Source organism: Hippopotamus amphibius, chromosome 3 (assembly GCF_030028045.1).
Source record: "Hippopotamus amphibius kiboko isolate mHipAmp2 chromosome 3, mHipAmp2.hap2, whole genome shotgun sequence".
In the NCBI taxonomy this organism is placed as follows: Eukaryota; Metazoa; Chordata; class Mammalia; order Artiodactyla; family Hippopotamidae; genus Hippopotamus; species Hippopotamus amphibius.
The window spans coordinates 42,411,281-42,431,626 of NC_080188.1; the positions used below are offsets into that span (position 1 = coordinate 42,411,281).

General features: G+C 34.6%; 1 protein-coding gene across 1 annotated transcript; it reads right to left on the reverse strand.

The window, feature by feature from the left end:
- Positions 1-2,196: 2,196 nt before the first annotated feature.
- SULT1E1 (sulfotransferase family 1E member 1) lies at positions 2,197-16,748 on the reverse strand. The gene is made up of 7 exons (XM_057728413.1): positions 16,595-16,748; positions 14,685-14,810; positions 13,595-13,692; positions 9,905-10,031; positions 7,948-8,042; positions 4,916-5,096; positions 2,197-2,582 (listed from the first exon to the last, which is right to left on the reverse strand). Exons 1-7 carry the CDS (start codon positions 16,743-16,745, stop codon positions 2,470-2,472), a joined length of 891 nt encoding a protein of 296 aa, XP_057584396.1. The 5' UTR covers positions 16,746-16,748; the 3' UTR covers positions 2,197-2,469.
- Between the last annotated feature and the right edge of the window lie 3,598 nt (positions 16,749-20,346).

The window sequence follows — 20,346 nt, forward strand, 5'->3', positions numbered from 1 at the left end:
TATTATTGAAGTTATAGGTGTAGATGTAAACTTGTATTTTTCATAGTATAAATACTTAGACTCAAATTACATATATTATATATAGAGAGAGAGAGGAATTTATCTATCTATCCATTTATCTCTGTGTATCTATATGTCTATCTATAGAGAAAGATATTGAGAAACAAAGACTGAGGTAGCTATGCACTAAGGTGACCCAGAAGAAATGACAGTCTAGTAACAGTGAGCACACAAAATACTCAGATCTTGATTTCTAAATGGTATCTTCCACTAAATTAACTCAAATTCCTTGGAAAAAATAGCTTGTCCCAAGGCTTATGCAAGGAAAACACATGATAAGTCAGAAAATAAGTTCTCAAAAGATGATAGGGAAGTGTCAAGAAGGCACAGAGCCAGTTTGAAGGGACTCCCACTGCCCAGGTCTGGGATAGTATGAGTATCAAGTGAATTTTGATATGACATATAATAGCTTTTGAATTAAATAGGAAATCATGAATTCATATTGATATGAATAAATAAATGAGGGGAAAGAAAAATTCCTTTCTTATAATATAATGCCATGCAATAAATTAAGAATGATAGAAATAGCAACTATTGACAGAATTTGTGATCATTTTAGTGGTGAAAGATTTAGGCTAAATAATCAATGAATGCTATATGTAAGAGAGTGAATTATAGTCTCAGATTATCTCCCCACGAAATACTAATCAATTACAAAGAAAGAAAAGGTGATATTATTGTAGAGAAACAGGGCAGACACGAATTTAACAAAATGACCAAATTTGACAACACCAGTGTAGAGCAGGCTGGTATTACATGCCCTCTGATGTGATACACTGAGAGAACCAGAATTTTTCTGTATGTCCTGAGTGTTGAGAGAGGCAAGGTTGGGAGATATTCCACAAAACTAAAAGTCTATACCCTAAAACTGCAAAGGTCATGAAACACAGAAGATACTGAGCAACTGTTGAGACTGAAGGAAACCTGAAATATGATAATAAAATGGAACATGTTATCTCAGATTGGATCTGGGACCAGAAGGAAAAAACAAAAAGCCTTTGTTGAAGCAGTTGGGATGGATGTGAATGTCATATATGGATTGGATGGTAGTGTTGCATCAATATTGATTTCCTGATTTGGATAGTTGGGATTATACAGGAAAGTGCCTTATTTGGGGGAAATAGACACTGGTATATTTAAGGGTGATTATATCTACAGATGGATCTCAGATGGTTCAGAAGAAGAATAATGATAATGAATGAGTGTGAATGTGTGTATAGGTATATTCATGTGTGTATGTATATAACAATTGTTCCCTCCAAAAACTGAGAGTCTAATAACCACCCCCAACAAAATATTAATATTTTTCAAGACACTTCAATTTTTATGTAAGGCATAACAATGTTACAATAAAAAATAGCTTTGATTCTGAAAAATCATCATTACTAAATGGGGGACTAAGAAATTCCTAGCCTTTTCTCCAAAGAGTAAGAAAACATATATCAGTTTTTTCCTAGATTTTGTCTTTGAGTTTACGAATGAATGACGTTGTATTCTGCTAAAGACCCATAGTGAATTTTTTATGATCTTGTGTGTCTTCTGATTTGGAGAAAGTGTTGACAGTTAAAAGAAACATGCTACAGAAAAAAAATGATCAATAGAATACAGAAAGATAGGAAACATAAGCCAAAACAAACTTGTTTAAATAAAAAATAATAATTCTTCTTCTTTTACTTTTGTTTGTATTTTATTTTAGTCATATATCACATTCATTAAAACTTTAGAGCTTACTTTTATTACATTGTGTATAGGACAGAAGGAACTCTAAAGCATAAATATTTCAAATTAGCTAAAGACATTTAAGCATAGATAACACTTACTGGGATTAATTATAGATACCTGGAAATCAGTTGTGTTATGCCCAACATTTACATTAAACTAAGGTAAATTCCACAGTAAGCCATTTTGCAGAAAGTGAAAGAAAATATCAGGAAGGAAACAGTAGACCAAGTTATACCCTCATATTTATTTATCCTTTAGTTCTTTCTGTCAAGGTTTGCAAACTCCATGTACAGTTATTAACATATACATACTTATGTATATATGTATATAAATGTATATGTATATATTAAATGTACTAATAAATACAAAAAAGTAACCACAAAGTTAAAGAATTTGGAATGTTAGGTTATTTTTAATGAGGCTTTAACAACTTGAATAATTGGTGTGTTCCAATATCATTCTCATAGGTTATAGATTTGTGTAATATTTGTAATAAAGAAAAAAGGAAAGAAAAAATTAAAAAGATAACAGCAGGGAAAAAAATATTTCTTGATTTTGCATACGAAGATCTCAGTAATCATGTAAACCTGACCATGAACTTTCACATGATTCATTCTCTACTAGTCTAAAATAAAAGAGGTAAGGAATAAGAACACTTTAATCTTAAATGTGTCAAGAAAACCCTTCCTAGATCTCAGTTCGTAACTTCAGTGTAGACCCCATCATTTGCTGCTCATAATGCATGTCAAATTTCTCATTTAGGGCTACAGTAAAGTAATTCTTCCAGTCTCCCACAATGCCTGTAAGAAAAGAGAAAAAAACAGTAAATATTATGTCTTCCAGCCAGAATAATGAAATTTTCTAATATTCATCACTTTCATTGATAACTAATCAAATTTTATTCCTATAATCCTTAATTATAGAAATAAAATATATACCGTAAATACTATATATTTGAGAGTGTGAACAAGGATTTTTCCTGATTGTTTAAAACAAAAACAAAAAAGAAAACAAACAAAAAACAGCAAATTTATTTCTCTGACCTTCCCCTGTTATGCTATTAATACTTCACTTAATTTTTCTTCTCCAATTTCCTCTGAAGTGTTCGGGCTCCTGAGATTCATGTTTTACCTACTCCCAAGACATTAAATATCATCTTCATGATGATAACATTAAAATCCAGACTTATGTCTTCATATCCAAGTGCCTACCTGATATGGCCACCTGGATTCCATATGAGCATCTCAAATTCACCTAATTTAAAAATAAATTCATTTTCTTCTCTACCAAGTTGCATTTTCTTTGTATCCTTTTCCATAACCTAGTTAATGGCAACAGCAGGTATCCACTGCATAAACTTGGCAGCTATCTTTCAACCACAGTATCTAATTCTTTATTTATATTCAGACTTTCTTCATAGCCATTGCTCTCCATTTCTGCTGCTATCAACAGTTAGAGAAGCTCCTCAATGTTCCCCACCTGTGTGTTACAATAGTCTAACAGGTTCTTCACTTTTGCTTTTCATCTCATCCAACCCTCCCCTGACAGAAGGAAGTCACCTTGTATTTTAAATGAATCAATCGTTTACTTGCCCCCTTAGCTCAAGGAGAACTAAACTTTCCCAATGAAAAAAAAATCCAAAAAGCTGAAGATAAAAAATGTGTGTCTTGAGAATCAGGTGGGGTCTGAGGGTATAACAGTACAAAGCCCTTTACAAGCATGGCCATTTTTTTAAGTTTGTTGTTTTATCTTAGAAATATATAAGGAGGGCTTCCCTGGTAGCACAGTGGTTAAGAATCCGCCTGCCAATGCAGGGAACTAGGGTTTGATCCCTGGTCCGGGAAGATCCCACATGCCATGGAGCAACAAAGCCCGTGCGCCACAACTACTGAGCCTGTGCTCTAGAGCCCTTGAGCCACAACTAATGAGCCCACATGCAGCAATTACTGAAGCCCGTGCCTAGAGCCCATGCTCTGCAACAAGAGAAGCCACCGCAATGAGAAGCCTGAACACCACAACGAAGAACAGCCTCCATTCACCACAGCTAGAGAAAGCCCGCACACAGTAAAAAAAGACCCAACACAGCCAATAAATAAAAATAAAATAAATAAGTAAATTTATTAATAAAGAAATATATGAGGACATTACAGGAAAAGAAACTGAGATAACATAAGGATTAAATAATTTAAATTTAATCTGCATGTTAACTCTCTTTTCAAGTGTTTTCACCCATTGGCAGGCTTGTTATTCCAATTGTTTTAAAAATCCCTGACCCTCTCAATGACAGTTTGGTTCCAAGAGCAAGATTTTCTCTATTCTGTTTCTGCTTCATGTATCAGTAAGACTGGATGTTCCAATACTCTGTGTATCCAATATGCCTTCGGATTTATAAACTCATCAAGACCATGCCTCCTCCGAAAAGATGTCACCCATTGTATTTTGATATTTTTGCTAAGCTGAGCTGTATTTGCCAATAAGTGCTTTGAAACAGTCTTTTTTAAAAGAGCTTTATTGAGGTATAATTAATATACAGAGAACTGTACATATTTAATGTGTATAATTTGATAAGTTTGGATATTTGCCATTTAGTCTTGAAAAACGTCTGCTACTTGGTTAAGGAAAAGCTAATTTTCTAAGCATGTTTTCCCATCTCAAAATGAGATAATAATAGAAGTTCCTCCTAACTCCTGTATTAGAATTTTTTTTAAATTAGAATTTACAATTTATATAATGTAAGTGATGCAGCACCGAGGCACAAAGACTTAATAAATAATAGCTAGTAGAGTGTGGTATTAGGGCTAGTACTGAGGCTGGGATGGCTGCTGGTTGTTCTTAATATAATTTGCAACATATACTAAATAATCAACAAGTAATAGTAATTTATTAGTAGTATTAGTAGCAATACTAATATTTTATGCTTCTGCAGAACTGGTCACTGAATTAATATCAGTAATAAATTATTAATAGTAATTTATTAGTAGTATTAGCAGTAGTACCAATATTTTATGCTTCTGCAGAACTGAAACACCTCTGAAGAAAACAAGCGTGAATAGACCTTAACAGATGTTTGCCTATAACTATTTCAACTTATGACTTCCTACAGCAATGGAGGCAAATAACATGACTATCTCACCCTTTCTCATGAAGGGAGATACTTTATGGTTCATGATGTCATCTGGTAGCATTGTGTAATTGGTGGATGGATTGTTCTTCATCTCCTGGAATGAACTATGTTTTATAATCTTGTCCACGAGCTCATCTGATGCCTTCCTTCCCAGAAATTCTATCAATTTCATCACCTCTTTTCTTATATTCTAAAAAGAAAAAATATTTTGAAGACTCAATTACTAACGTTGAATACATCACTTTGTAGATGAAAAAGGACACAGAGAGAAAAACTTTCTTCCCTCCTCTTCCCCCACTGATATTGGAATTAGGCTTCCAGTGAACAAAAACATTTCTTGGGAAAGTGGTATTTTTAACTTCTCTAAGTATAATTTTCCTCATTCAGGACATAAAAGAAACTTCAAAGATTATTAGAACACTAAGTGAGATGGTGTTTATAAAATATTTATTTTAGTCCTTTATGTATAGTGCATGCTCAATAAATGCTATCTGTGACTATAACATACACTCTCAAAGACTATTAGTCCCCTTTGACAGATCAAGTTTGGGGTTGAAAATATGCAGACAGCTTTCATTTTTCTTTTAATTTATTGGTGTAGCTAGTGAGATGCAAAGGAACCAGGAAAATTAAGAAAGGATGTAAAAAGGCAAATACTCAACATGGAAATATCAGATGTGTATGAACCATAGCTACAAGCATCCCCATCTCTATTTACTTCCATATCATACCCTATTATTCAGCTTAATTATTCAATGCAACTATTCTCAATACCAACTATAATGCTTATTCTGATGTGTAGTTCCCTTTATACAAAATACTATTCTCTAATTCTCTGTCCTAGAAATAACAGCTTGCCTGTCAAACTTCAGCTTAAGTATCACTTTCTTTGGGATGATTTCCTTAACTATGCCAATTTGAATTAGCTAACTCTATTTTTGCCCCCATAAATCCCCATATAAATCTATTGTACCATATATGTATTCTCACATGTTAGTTACTTGTTTTCACTTAAAAAAGATAGTATCTCTACATACAAAGTTAATGTCTTTTTCTCTTTCTAGTTGATACATTGCAGAAACAAGAGAAAACATTTATTCTTCTGCTTCTCATTCTCTCAAATAGAGAAGAAGTCTAAACATGGCCATTATTGACCAATATATGAAGTAAATGGACATGGACAATTTGGGAGGGTGAAATTGTAGGATTAACTAATAAAATTTGTTCATGTGCCTTTTAAATTTACTGTCTTCAATATTCTAGTTACAGAATACAAATTTAGGTAATATAATAAACTACAGAGCATGGCTGCTTCTCATTCAAACTTGTTCTGTGTTAAATTCTATAAAGAAATAATAATTCAGTTTCTAAAATAACATTCATAATTTTATTTTAAATAAGTCATCATCAAAAAACTGTAGAATTACTGCCACATGAATCTTAATAATTGTGCAAAGATTTGAACAAGACATGGATATCAGCTGCTTTCTTGGTGCTAATAAAGAATGAGAGAAGAGAAGATATTTCTCATCCCTTAATAAAAAGACCCAGTGTTTCATCTTTCATTTAAAAATTATTTGATATGTGCATATATGTGCTTTAAAGAATAAAAATGAATATAGTATGCTTATCTACTACCCAATGTATGCAACAAAACATTCATGATTGGTTGAGTTTTTCCATTTGCAAGTTTCCAACTTCATTCTTTTCATTCTCCATTCCAATTTCCACAAACAACAACAACAACAACAAACTTGCTATCCTGAAATTGATCTAATCAATCCTGTGCTTTGCTCTGTATCCTAGACAACATATGGTTTGGTGTTACCCAACTGATGGGCATTTTTGAAGTGTATTCCTTTTCCCTGCAATATAATATTTAATTGTAGAATAATAGTATATATTATGTGTTGATTCATGAATATATGTGTATTTGGGTTGTTTCCAATTTTTATGGTCATGGGATATGCTGTTATGAAAGTTGCTGTGCGTATAACCTACTACACACAAGCCAGTGTTTCTCAAGAGCATATATTTACTAGTGGAATTTCTGAGTCTTAAATTATGTGTATGTTTGCCCTCCCTAGGTAACCTGTAGTTTCCACAGTGTTTGTATATTTTTATACTTTTATCAGAAGTACGTTACTTCTCACTAATCCACATCCTGATTAGCATCTATTTATTGTCAGACTTTTTAAGTGTTGTCAGTCTGCTGGATGTGAAAGGGCATCTCACAGTAATTTTTATTTTGAATTACCCTGATTATTAATGGAGCTGGGAAAAAAAACTGATTATGAAGAAATTGTGATGTCATAACTCTTTTTCATATTGTTGTTCCAACATTCTCTTTACTGTCTTCTTCTGGAAGTTTGAGTTGATATATGTGGTACCTTATTACTCTATCCTACATATCCACTACTTCTTTCTAAAGTATTCTATTTATCTCACTGTGGTACATCCTGTGGACTTTCTTCAGCATCATCTTCTACATCACTAATTCACTCTTTAGCCATGTCTCATCTGTTATTTAAACCATCTCTTAATTTTCTAATTTTAATTTTAAAAAATGATTTTAGAAATTCTATTTTGCTGTTTTTTTCCAAATCTGCTTTGTCAATTTTAGTAATATTTCTTTGTATAATTTTTAATTTCTTCTTTTATTTCTTTAAATATGTTCAACATAGTTACTTTATGGTCCTTGTCTAATAATTCCATCACCTATGGATTTGGAGACCAGTTAACTCCTCTTGCCCATTGTGATTCCTTGTGTGCACGTGTCTGTGTATTGTTGTTGTTTTGTTTTATGAACTCAAATTCTTTCCACTTTTATCTTTGGTAATTTTTTGATACTTGGGTTTAAATGTATTCATTTACAGAAGGTTTTTACTTACTAGCTTCAAATCCATGCTAAAGTATCTGGATTATTGTAACTTTTGGAGTTGCCTTCATCATTTATTTAAAGGCAGAATTTTGTATTTACAATGTTGTCAAATGCTAACATTTTGAGATTGCTAAGTTACCATATGTTTTGAATTTCTCACCTCCTTCATGTCTTCATAGAAAAGAAATAGCATTTGTGGATTCTCTCTCTTTTCCCACCAAGATTTTGTGTGTTCATACCAGGAACCATAAGGAACTAAAATTACAGATGAAAACAATGTGAGGACATAGCATCATCTTTATACAGCTTGAAAATGAGTCTTCAGATAAAGAAATATAAATAAATGATCACGGAATGAAAACTAGAGACCAGTTGCACATCTGAAGCAAATTTCTCGGCAGCAAAAGCAGCACAGTATGTTGAGTAATCTATATACAGAAACACATTTTCAATTTGCATTATTATGACATGGTTTATGATGTAAAGGAAAAGTGAAAGAAAGCTCGCATCCATTTGATTCAGAGCTTATGAGAGCATTTTTGAAAATGGTGTGTGTGTGGGGCGGGGTGTGGGTGTGTAAAACTCAGATTGTTAGTAAAAGGAGTTGAGTAGTGGAACTATCAACATTCTTAAGATCAGAATTGAGTCCAGGTCTCAAATTTACCAATTAAAAACTAGCTTTGGAAACTGAAGCTAGCAGCTATATAATTTTGGTTATACTACTTGCAGTTTAATTGGTAAGGGGTATCCTCTTAGAGACCCTTAGTGTCATTCTCACTCTAAAAAATTAGAAGATTTTGGAGTTGATATGACCAAATATGGTTTCTTTCTTTCTCTTACGTCATTTTCTCTCACATACATCTGAGTGTTCTACCCAGTAAAAACCTAAAATGATAATATAATGATGTGTGAGTCAAAGTACTCTGCTTTGCATTAAATCATTGCATTACCTCTTCCATTCTTTGACTCTACCAACAATTTATTTATTTATTTATTTATTTAGTATAGTTGTCTTACAATATTATAGTAGTTGTACAGCATAGTGACTCAATATTTTAATAGATTACACACCATAAAGTTATTATAAAATATTGACTATATTCCCTATGTTGCCCATTACTTCCCTGTGACTTACTTACTTTATAACTAGCAGCTAATATCTTATAAACCCCTTCATCTTTACCCTGTGGTAACGACTAGTTTGTTCTCTGTATATGTGGGTGGGTCTGTTTCTGTTTTGTTATATTTGTTTCTTTACAGAAAAAAATCATATAACAATTCTTATAGTGATCTTATTCATCCGTTTTGCAGAGGTACAGCATTATCTTTCTCTGCCTTATAACGCACGTTTTCCTGATCTTGAGACAGGTATTTTATTCATGATGCTTTGGCATAAAATTTGCAACAAGCATAAAGCACATGTACCACACTTTCACTGAGTCAAGATTAAATTTTGTGGGTATGAAAATGGGGTTATTATCCTTTTTCATTACAGTTATTACTACAGGATCAGAATGGCCTTCTTTAGTTAATACTAGATTCTCCTGAACCCTTTCTTTCTCAAATATAAATACTCAGTTGCTTTAGTCAGGAGTTAAATAAAAGATAAAATTTCCCAGAATTTCTGTTCAAGAACTCTTGTACTATTCTGAGAAACCTAGTTGAATTATTCAGACTGTACGGTGGGTAGAATGAGTAAGAACTCGGTAGATATTCAAACTTCTTTGTGAATTCTGGTCCCATGTATTATCTAAAATTTTTCTTAGAAACAAATGAACATTTTCTCTCCTCTTTTTTACCTCTTGTTCAATGAAGTTGTAATAACACACTGTGAAGTACTTCTATAATAAAAAGAGACGAGAGAGAACTGGACACACATACATCTGTATACTTATCTGCAGCCACTGAACTGGAGCATCCAGATTCTACAATTTGCCATCCACATCTAGAAACTCTATGCTTGTTCTAAAGTTCAAGGGCTTCTAGAACTTTTCTGTTTTAATTAAGGACCAAAGACGATAACAGACCAGAACAGACAACAAAATTTTTTGCCCAGAGATGCCATTTGTCTTATATCATTTACTTTGAAAGAATTCAGAAAAAGAATTAGTTCATACCTTCTCCATCCATGAATTTTTCCACAAAATCTTGAAAAGAACCAGGATCTGGATTAGCAGTCACCATTAAAAAGAAATGATAATAAGAAACAACCACATCCTTGGCATTCCGGCAAACATAGATGATCTAAGAAGATGAAATTAGATATTAAATCACTTAATTTTTTCAAACATAGTCTCATCAAGATTTAAAAAGAAAATGCTTATGTTTTCAACTATAAACATAATATATATTTGTTGTAGAAAGTGTATAAAATATATGAAATTATAAAGAAGAAAACTCCTTCAATAATATGAAGTGAGAGCATCTTTTGTATTGTTGTTCAATGTTAGTTCTCATTGTTCATGTTTATGTCATTTTTCACATATTTCATTTGAGTGTCTCAAATTCCATGGATATAAATTGGATAAGGCAGATTATTATCTCCAATTTATAAGTGAAGAAACTAAACTGAAGCTGAGTCAGAACACATACTTGAGGATAAATGTACTCAATGAGAGTAAATGATTTGGTAAATCATTCAGTCAAAAATAAAATTCTCTGGCCTTTATACTACACCATGATTCTGCATAGTAATAAAAAAGCCCTGTTATTTTCTTACTCACAATCTTGAACAAAAAATCATGTTTATGAAGTTCTTCTTAAGTGCACGTTGATGTCAGTGAAGCAAATATAATTTTCACTCACACTTTAGAGTTTCCAGTTTATATAGCGAAGAAACGTCAATAAATTAAGTCAGGAAACCTCAGTTTTAGACGCTGGTTCTGCTGCTAAATTCTACCATCTCATGCAAAGCACCAATCATTTTGAACCTACATTTCCTATCTACTAAACAAATGAATTACAGCTGATTGCTATGGTCTTTTCTAGGTCTGATACTCAGTGATGCAGGAATTGCTGCAAAAGTAAACTCCACTTCTCTGTGGTCTTCAACTTCCTCCTTCAGGCTCCTGAGCAATGGCATCGGGAAAGGCTGCTCTCGGCTCTCCACTCTTTACTGGATATGGTTAGGCTCACTAACATGTCTTATTCAAGTTTCTACATTTTCAAACAATTTTAAAGAAATCTTTTTGTATATTCTAAGAAGTATGGTTTTCATTTTTAAGGTCTGTCTATAAAAAACTCCAAACACTACAGAAAATAAAGTGAGCTTTCTTTTCTCATCCAAACTATCATTAGCCATAGTGATATTTTCCAATCTTATTTAAAAGTCTCCCTAGTCCTTTGTGCCTATTAGCTGAATGGAGCTCTCTGCCGCTATATCCACAAATTTACTTCATAATTTTCATCGCTTTTCTGTATTCATGCTTTATTCACACTGGTCCCTCTCTCTTGAATATTCTCTGTATCTCAAAATACTATCTCTATTTAAAGGTCCTCCATAAAGCTTTTTATTCTCCAAGATGTGGGGAGGGCGGAAGCTAAAGCAATTCCTCTTTCCTTAAACTTCCATTAGTTTCTCTCATCCCCATTTTGGAAGATCCTATTCTATACCCAAACTTCACTGCACATGCTCTTCCTGCCTTCAAGGAAAATCTAGGTCCTTCCCCTCAGTTATCTCAAGTCAAAGTTTCTAGTTTGCCCACAATTCACGTGGTATCATAATCGATCTTGAAAAACCCCTGATCCTATGATGTCACACTTCTCCCAGCTGAAGCCATTTTTAAGCTTGTGGTCATTCCCTTGCTTTAACTGAAGATCTGAACACCTGCCTCATAGTATTACTCTCCATTCCAAAACTTTTCATCATGCTATATAATTTTAGTATCTGTTTGCATGATCCATCCAGTTCTCTAAGTTCTTGTGGTCATTGATCATTACCTCTATTTTACTTAAGCTAACAACATTTTTAGCCAAATCTTGAAACTTGCAGTACCCTAAAGGTTCTGAAGCCTTGTTCTTGAGCATCATGTTTTCTTCCAAGACAGTCCTGTTTCTTTATCCTTTTTTTCTTATTGGGAATATACCTCTCCTACAACAACTCCAAGGTCTCAAGTTTATTGGCCTCAATTGTTTCTTTTATCTTTTATCTTGTTCCTTTTTTTCACTTTCCTCTTTTTCATCACTTACAGTTTCACTCCAAACACACTTTTACTAATAGTCTCAATCCACCTGTCTTCTTATCTACCAGTGAATCACCGTGGAAGTACTCAGGATGTGAATCCGTCCAATTGTCTCCTACTCTTTGATGATCTCTGAGATAATAAGCAGTGTTGAGAAGACTGAGGCTATTATAAAGGTATAGTATCTATTTTGATTTAAAAGTAAGGGGGTAACATCAAGGCTTCATCCCATTCTCCAAAGGAAAAAAGTAACTTGTCCAAATTTCTTGAAAAAATAGTAATGACACATTTCCCAGAAGATACATAAATAGTGTTTATTAAAGAGAGAGCTCTTGTGTGTGGAATGATTTCAGCAGGATGTATGTGGTCTTTCTAAGATTGCTTATGATAAAAGCAAACAAACAAACAAACAAAAGACACTGGAATCTTCAAAATTTTGCACCATGTATCTCCAGAAAATGTCATATATGCCACGTTACATCACAGTACAAAATGGAACTCTTTCATGACTCTGATAGATCCCCTTTTTTGCCAGTAATGACTACGTACAGTACTTTAATATCTCATATGTTTAGTCTGGGTCATAGTGTGTTCTAAGAAAGCTAGTAAGGTCTTGAGGAACAGCTTCAGTGGTCGAAGACAACGTTTTGCCTGTACTTTAGGATTCCATGTATTATTCTTTCTAGAAAGCAAAATTGATCATATCAATCAGCAGCTTAATATGGCTGTAACTCCTCATTATCATTAAAGTAGAGCCCAAATTTCCTAAGTTGGCTTCCATATCTGCTATAAACAAACCCAGCTCATCTCCCTTCACTTATCCAGCCAGTATGGACACTCAGCCTTCCAGCTAAATTGAACTGGTTTCACATCCCACCTTAGGTTGCCTCTGGGACTCTGGGATTGTATAGACCAACTCCTATGCATCCTTCATACATCAGCTGAGATGTTACTTGTTCCCAGATGCCCTCTCTGCCCTCAATGTCTGAGCTAGAATTCTTCTCTTACTTGACTTATAGCACCTTCTGTATTGTCTGTTTATTTGTCCCTTTCCCCCTGTGGACCACAGGTCCTTGAAAACAAGGATTGTATGTGTCTTGTTAATTGTTATATTGCCGGCTCATGACAGGCCCTCAGTAAATAATTATTATATTATTTTTTTCCAGTTTATCCTTCTCTAGTTCATTTGCATGCCTCACAATGCCAAGCACAATAGTTTGCAAAAATAGTACATTAAATACAATTACTAATAACAACAAATATAAAAGTAACTACCATATATTATTTAAAACATGCTAGGTACTGTGTTAAGCACCTCACTAGCATTATTTTGATTAATCCTTATAATAACTCTAAGCAGAATGCAATTATTATCCCTCTTTTACAGATGAGGAAACTGAAGCTTAGAGAGTTTACCTGTTTTTCTCAGAATCACCTCTGGAGTTAGAACTGAAATCTAGACTCTCTGACTATACTGACTATGATCAACATTTTAAAAATGTCCATAGATTCATGAAGGAATAAACAAACAAATGTGTATAAGGCACAGTTAGGATGTTACCTAACTTTATCATTGTAAAATTCTTTGAATTGGATGAAGTTCTGAGAACACTTGACTCTGGTCACCTTACAGTTCTTTTCCCAAAACGAGGCTGGAAGAAGCTCAGGCGGCAGATGAGACTTCACTATTCTAGGAGATGCCATCTGTTTCAATTGTTTTACTCCTAATTTTTAAAAAACCAAAAGTTAGACAACTTCAAAAATTATAAATATTTATATAGATTTTTAAAAATAGAAGTAACTATGTAGCCTATATTTTGTTCCTAATAATAATACATATTCACTATGACAGAAGTTTAGGTAGAGAAAACTACAGAGAAAAAATAGACCAAATAAAATGTCACCATTTTGAGAAAAGTCACCGTTAACATCTTAGTAAGCATCCTTCCACACAAGTATGTCTATATGCCTAGATTCACAGCCATCCAAATATCACACACACAGATAAAATTTTTAATATATTTTAACTGCATTTTTCTTTTTTCTAAGATTTTTTTTGATGTGAACCATTTTTTAAAAGTCTTTATTGAATTTTTTACAATATTGCTTCTGTTTTATGTTTTGGTGTTTTGACTGCTAGGCATGTAGGATCTTAGCTCCCCGACCAGGGATAGAACACACAACCCCTGCATTGGGAGGTGAAGTCTTAACCACTAGACTGCCAGGGAAGTCCCTAATTGCATTTTTCTCAGTATGTTATACTGACACTTCAGTGTCAAGAAACATATGAAATCACAACATGTTTAATGATTTCACATCACTTTTAACTCTTCTTTTGTTGATTAACATATATATTGTTTCTAATTTTTCATAATATTAAAAGAATCTGTGATGAAAATCTTTTTGCATATATCTTTGAAAAATTTATGGATAATTTCCTAGTGTTTAAAGTATTGTTGCATACATCCCGCAGAGAGATAAATGCTCACATATTACTAGACTCTGCTGAAAGCATGTCAGAGCTATCCTTATTCACTCTATTCCAGGCATATGATATACCATAAACTCCAACAAGATTTAAAATTAAGTTTACATTCTTTCCAATGTAGAAGACATAATACTAATTGCCACCTTTGCTTACAGTCTTTTTCTTTGCACATTTATACCCACACTTAAAATATTTGTATATAGCTTTGAAAATTAACTTAAGCATTACCATTCATCACCTGTTGACTTCTGCATTCCAAGTAAGGAACTCGATTAAAAATGGCATCTTCTTTGCACTTCTCCACATCACCCTCTGTATAAATCATGTATACAATTTCACTAACCCATGTTGTGCCTGAAAAAATTAAACAAATCTGAGTCTCCCACTGATGAAGCATAGCTGAGATGCAGGGAGTGATGGATTTATAGTCAGATAAAATAGGAAGTTACCAATGCAATAGTACTTGAAAGGTGTCAGAATAGCCACAGGAGTCAAGAAATATTTCCTCTAATATTTAATCTTCTAGGATCCAAGCATAGCATCAATAAATAAGGAAGAACATTGTAATAAGATACACCTGTGGTAAAAATCTGAATTTGTCAATGATGAATTGTGACATTGTACAAGCTGATAACAGTTTTGGATGTAAATTTTTACATCTAAAAAGTAACCATGCTTTCAACCACAAATTTTCTGGATGCCTTCTATTCCTCAACCATTAGGTTGAGTCCTAATGCAGAGAATGTAGAAAAGAATAAATCTGCTCCTTGTGTGATGTTCAAAGGCCCTCCGAAAAGTCAGAAAGAATACTCAATTATTACAACACTTCCTTTTTCTTAAGATGTTGTAATACAGATGGACACAGGGATTTAAAGGACTGTAAAGGAGGGACTTTGCATGCTTCTGCTGCGGCTGTGATGTTTCCATGAGAAATGCCTTCAAGGGATCATGATAACTGAGCTTAGCCTTAACAAATTATTGGCATGGAATCACCAGTTTTGTAAGGTAGGAAAGAGGTCTACCAGACAGAAGAACTGTCTTTTTTTTTTTTTCTTGAATCAAAGGCCAGATACTTACAAATAGTAAAGTGGTGAGAAAATAAATTAGATGTAGATTATAAAGCCTAAATTAGAGGCTACCTGAAGGGATGGGTGGAGATGAAACTACAGCAGTAAGCAGACACCAAGCGTAAAAAGCCTTGTAGTACATACTAGAGTTCCAGTTGTTTTCCAAAAGTTTTTAAAAGGCATTGGCATACATTAAGCAAGAAAGCAAGATTATCAGTGTTATGTTTTGGAAGAATTCCTCTAGTGGCAAAGTAAATAAAACACTGGAGTGAGGGATCAGTAAGAAGACCTGTAAGAGACTGACTGTGAGTCATATCTATGAGACTAAATGGACAAAGCATAAAGATTGATTGAATATGGGAGATGAAGAAATAAGAGAAATTGACTCTGGAATAGCTCTCAGGTGTCCTCCTCAAGTGACTGATTTTGTGCTGACATTGATCTAGACAGGGAAGAGAAACGGAGGGACACTAGAGTCAGTAGCCAAAGACAGATTTAGTGTGTGACATATTTAAGTGCTAACTGGAACATCCCGATAGAGAAGAAGTCCGTACTGGACCTTTCTAATTTCTAAAGGCCTAAGATTGTGAGACTCCAGAGCTATGACTGACAAGCTAATTTCAGGAAAAACTACATCACTTGAAAACAGAGTTTCAAAGATGGACTTTATAAAGAGCAGCTGGTTAGCTTAAAAAGTGTTAATTTTTAAAAAACATGTGAAAATTGCTTATACTTTCTCTATACAACAATGACAATAATAACATTAGGAAAACACAGTAGTTTTAAATTTTAGTTATGGTTCCATATTCATCCATCTATATTATGTGACTTTCTAAAGTGGCCAACAATATCCATTTGTCAGTGTGCTGCTCAAATTATAGGTAGACACTGTGGTCTTGAAGAGAGCTATAGTATGCCACTTTTCCTATGTCTATACCAAAGCTGTTACATCTATCCTTATTTAATACAGAGACGGCGTATGGGAGAAGTGATTGGCTCAAAATTTACCAGTCAAGGTGGAGTTATCATTTCTAGGTGAAAAGGTAACTTTGACATAACAAAGAGACTTACCAGATTTGGGATAGGTAACAATGACAAGGTCATCTGGCCTTGCCTCAAATGCCTCCACATCATGCCAATGTTGGATAAATTCTTTATACAGTAGAATTCCATGGATTCTGCCAAAGTAATCTAAATAGGCAGGTTTGGAAGAATTCATCATAGAGTGGTACCCTGAAAGGAAAAAAGATATGTTTTCCACTTTGTATGTACTTTAAAATGTTTTAACATTAACAATAGCCCTGTCAATTGAGTTTCTCTTGGGTGCCTAGCATTTCTTACCTTTTGAGCATATGGGGTAAAGGGATATTAAAGAAGTATATTAATGGAGGAGATTGGATCAAGATGGCGTAGTAGGAGGACATGTGTTCACTCCTTCTTGCAAGAGCACCAGAATTACAACTAACTGCTGAACAACCATCAACAGAAAGACACTGGAACTCACTAAAAAAGACACCTCACATCCAGAGAAAAGGAGAAGCCGCAATAAGACGGTAGGAGGGGCGCAATCATGTTACAATCAAATCCCATAAATGCTGGGTGGGTGACTCACAAACTGAAGAACAGTTATACTGCATAAGCCCACCCACTAAAATGAGGGTTCTGAGCGCCACATCAGGCTTCCCAACCTGGGAGTCCAGCAATGGGGGAAGGAATCCCCAGAGAATCAGACTTTGAAAGCCAGCGGGATTTGATTGCAGGACCTCCACAGAACTGGGGGAAACAGAGACTCCACTCTTGGAGGGCACACAAAAAAGTGTGCTCACCAGGACCCAGGGGGAAGGAGTAGTGACCCCATAGGAGACTGAATCAGACCTACCTGCTGGTGCTGGAGGGTTGCCTGCAGAGGTGGGGGGCAGCTGTGGCTCACTGAGGAGACAGGGGCACTGGGGACAGGGGTTCTGGGAAGTGCTCATTGGTGTGAGCCCTCCCAGAGTCTGCCATTAGCCCCACTAAAGAGCCTGTAAGCTCCACTACTAGGTAGCCTCAGGCCAAACATCAAACAAGGTGGGAACACAGCCCCACCAGTTGGCAGACAAACAGATTAAAGTTTTACTGATCTTTACCCACCAAATTGGATTAAAGTCTTACTGAGCTCTACCCACCCAGCCCTACCCACCTTCAGTCCCTTCCATCAGGAAGCACACATGTGCCTCCTAGATAGCTTCCTCCACAAGAGGGCAGACAGCAGTATCAAGCAGTATCAGCAGTATTTCCTTCTGTGGAACTGAAAACCACAGCCACAGAAAGATACAGAAAATGAAAAAGCAGAGGACTTTGTACCAGATGAAGGGACAAGCTAAAACCCCAGAAAAACAACTAAATGAAGAGGAGATAGGCACCCTTCCAGAAAAAGAATTCAGAATAATGATAGTGAAGATGATCCAGGACTTTGAAAAAAGACTGGATGCAAAGATTGAAAAGTTTACCAAAGACCTAGAAGAATTAAAGAGCAAACAAACAGAGATATGCAATACAATAACTGAAATGAAAAATACACTAGAAGGAACCAATAGCAGGTTAACTGAGGCAGAAGAGCGAGTAAGTGACCCGGAAGACAGAATGGTGATAATCACTGATGCGGAAAAGAATAAAGAAAAAAGAATGAAAAGAACTGAAGACAGCCTAAGAGACCTCTGGGACAATGTTAAATGCACCAACATTCGCATTATAGGGGTCCCAGAAGGAGAAGAGAGAAAGAAAGGACCCAAGAAGATATTGGAAGAGATTATAGTTGAAAATTTCCCTAATGGGAAAGGAAATAGCTAACCAAGTCTAGGAAGTGCAGAGAGTCCCAGGCAGAATAAATCCAAGGAGAAACATGCCAAGACATATATTAGTCAAGTTGACAAAAATTAAAGACAGAGAAAAGTTATTAAAAGCAACAAGGGAAAAAAACAAATAACATACAAGGGAATTCCCATAAGGTTAACAGCTGATTTCTCAGCAGAAACTCTGCAAGCCAGAAGGGAGTGGCAGGATATACTTCAACTGATGAAAGAGAAGAACCTACAACCAAGAATACTCTACCCAGCAAGGATCTCATTCAGATTCGATGGAAAAATCAAAAGCTTTACAGACAAGCAACAGCTAAGAGAATTCAGCACCACCAAACCAGCCCTACAACAAATGCTAAAGGAACTTCTCTAAGCAGGAAACATAAGAGAAGAAAAGGACCTACAAAAACAAACCCAAAACAATTAAGAAAATGGTAATAGGAACATACATATCAATAATTAACTTGGATGTAAATGGACAAAATGCCCCAACCAAAAGACACAAATTGGCTGAATGGATACAAAAACAAGACTCACATATATGCTGTCTCCAAGAGACTCACTTCAGACCTAGGGACACATACAGACTAAAAGTGAGGGGATGGAAAAAGATATTCCACGCAAATGGAAATCAAAAGAAAGCTGGAGTAGCAATACTTATATCAGATAAAATAGACTTTAAAATAAAAAATGTTACAAGAGACAAGAAAGGACATTACATAAAGATCAAGGGATCAATCCAAGAAGAAGAGATAACAATTGTAAATATATATGCACCCAATATAGGAGCACCTCAATTCATTAGGCAAATGCTAACAACTATGAAAGCAGAAATCAACAGTAACACAATCATAGTGGGGGACTTTAACACTTCATACACCAAGGGACAGATCATCCACACAGAAAATTAATAAGGAAACACAAGCTTTAAATGACACAATAATTAAGCTTGATTTAATAGATATCCACAGGACATTACATCTAAAAACAGCAGATTACACGTTATTCTCAAGTGCACATGGAACATTCTCCAGGATAGATCACATTTTGGGTCATAAATCAAGCCTTGGTAAATTAAAGAAAATTGAAATCATATCAAGCATCTTTTCCAACGACAATGCTATGAGATTAGAAATCAATTACAGGAAAAAAAAGTGTAAGAAACACAAACACATGGAGACTAAACAATACGCTACTAACTAACCAAGAGATCATGGAAGAAATCAAAGAGGAAATCAAAAAATACCTAGAGACAAATGACAATGAAAAAACAATGATCCAAAACCTATGGGATGCAGCAAAGGCAGTTCTAAGAGGGAAGTTTATAGCAATACAATCCTAACTCAAGAAACAAGAAAAATCCCAAATAAACAATCTAACATTACACCTAAAGAAACTAGAGAAAGAAGAGCAAACAAAACCCAAAGTGAGTAGATGCAGAGAAATCATAAAGATCAGAGCAGAAATAAATGAAATAGAAGCAAAGAAAACAATAGCAAAAATCAATAAAACTAAAAGCTGGTTCTTTGAGAAGATAAATAAAATCGATAAACCTCTAGCAAGACACATCAAGAAAAAGAGGGAGAGGACCCAAATCAATAAAATCAGACAGGAAACAGGAGAAGTTACAACAGATACCACAGAAATAAAAAGCACCATAAGAGACTACTACAAGCAACTATATGCCAATAAAATGGACAACCTGGATGAAATGGACAGATTCTTAGAAAGGTATAACCTTCCAAGACTGAGTCAGGAAGAAATAGAAAATAGGAACAGACCAATCACAAGTAATGAAATCAAAACTGTGATTAAAAATCTCCCAACAAACAAAAGTCCAGGACCAGATGAATTCACAGGTGAATTTTATCACACATTTAGAGAAGAGCTAACACCTATCCTTCTCAAACTCTTCCAAAACATTGCAGAGGAAGGAACATTCCCAAACTTATTTTATGAGGCCATCATCACCCTGATACCAAAACC

Bases quoted from the DNA above. Each gene is read 5' to 3' on its own strand.
- SULT1E1 (XM_057728413.1), bottom strand. From the start codon at position 16,745: ATGATGAATTCTTCCAAACCTGCCTATTTAGATTACTTTGGCAGAATC. The intron at 14,811-16,594 runs GTAAGTCTCTTT...TAATTTTTTCAG, and splicing joins TGTTACCTATCCCAAATCTG to GCACAACATGGGTTAGTGAA. The intron at 5,097-7,947 runs GTGAGAAATTCA...TTTTCTTTTTAG, and splicing joins TCTATGAAGACATGAAGGAG to AATATAAGAAAAGAGGTGAT.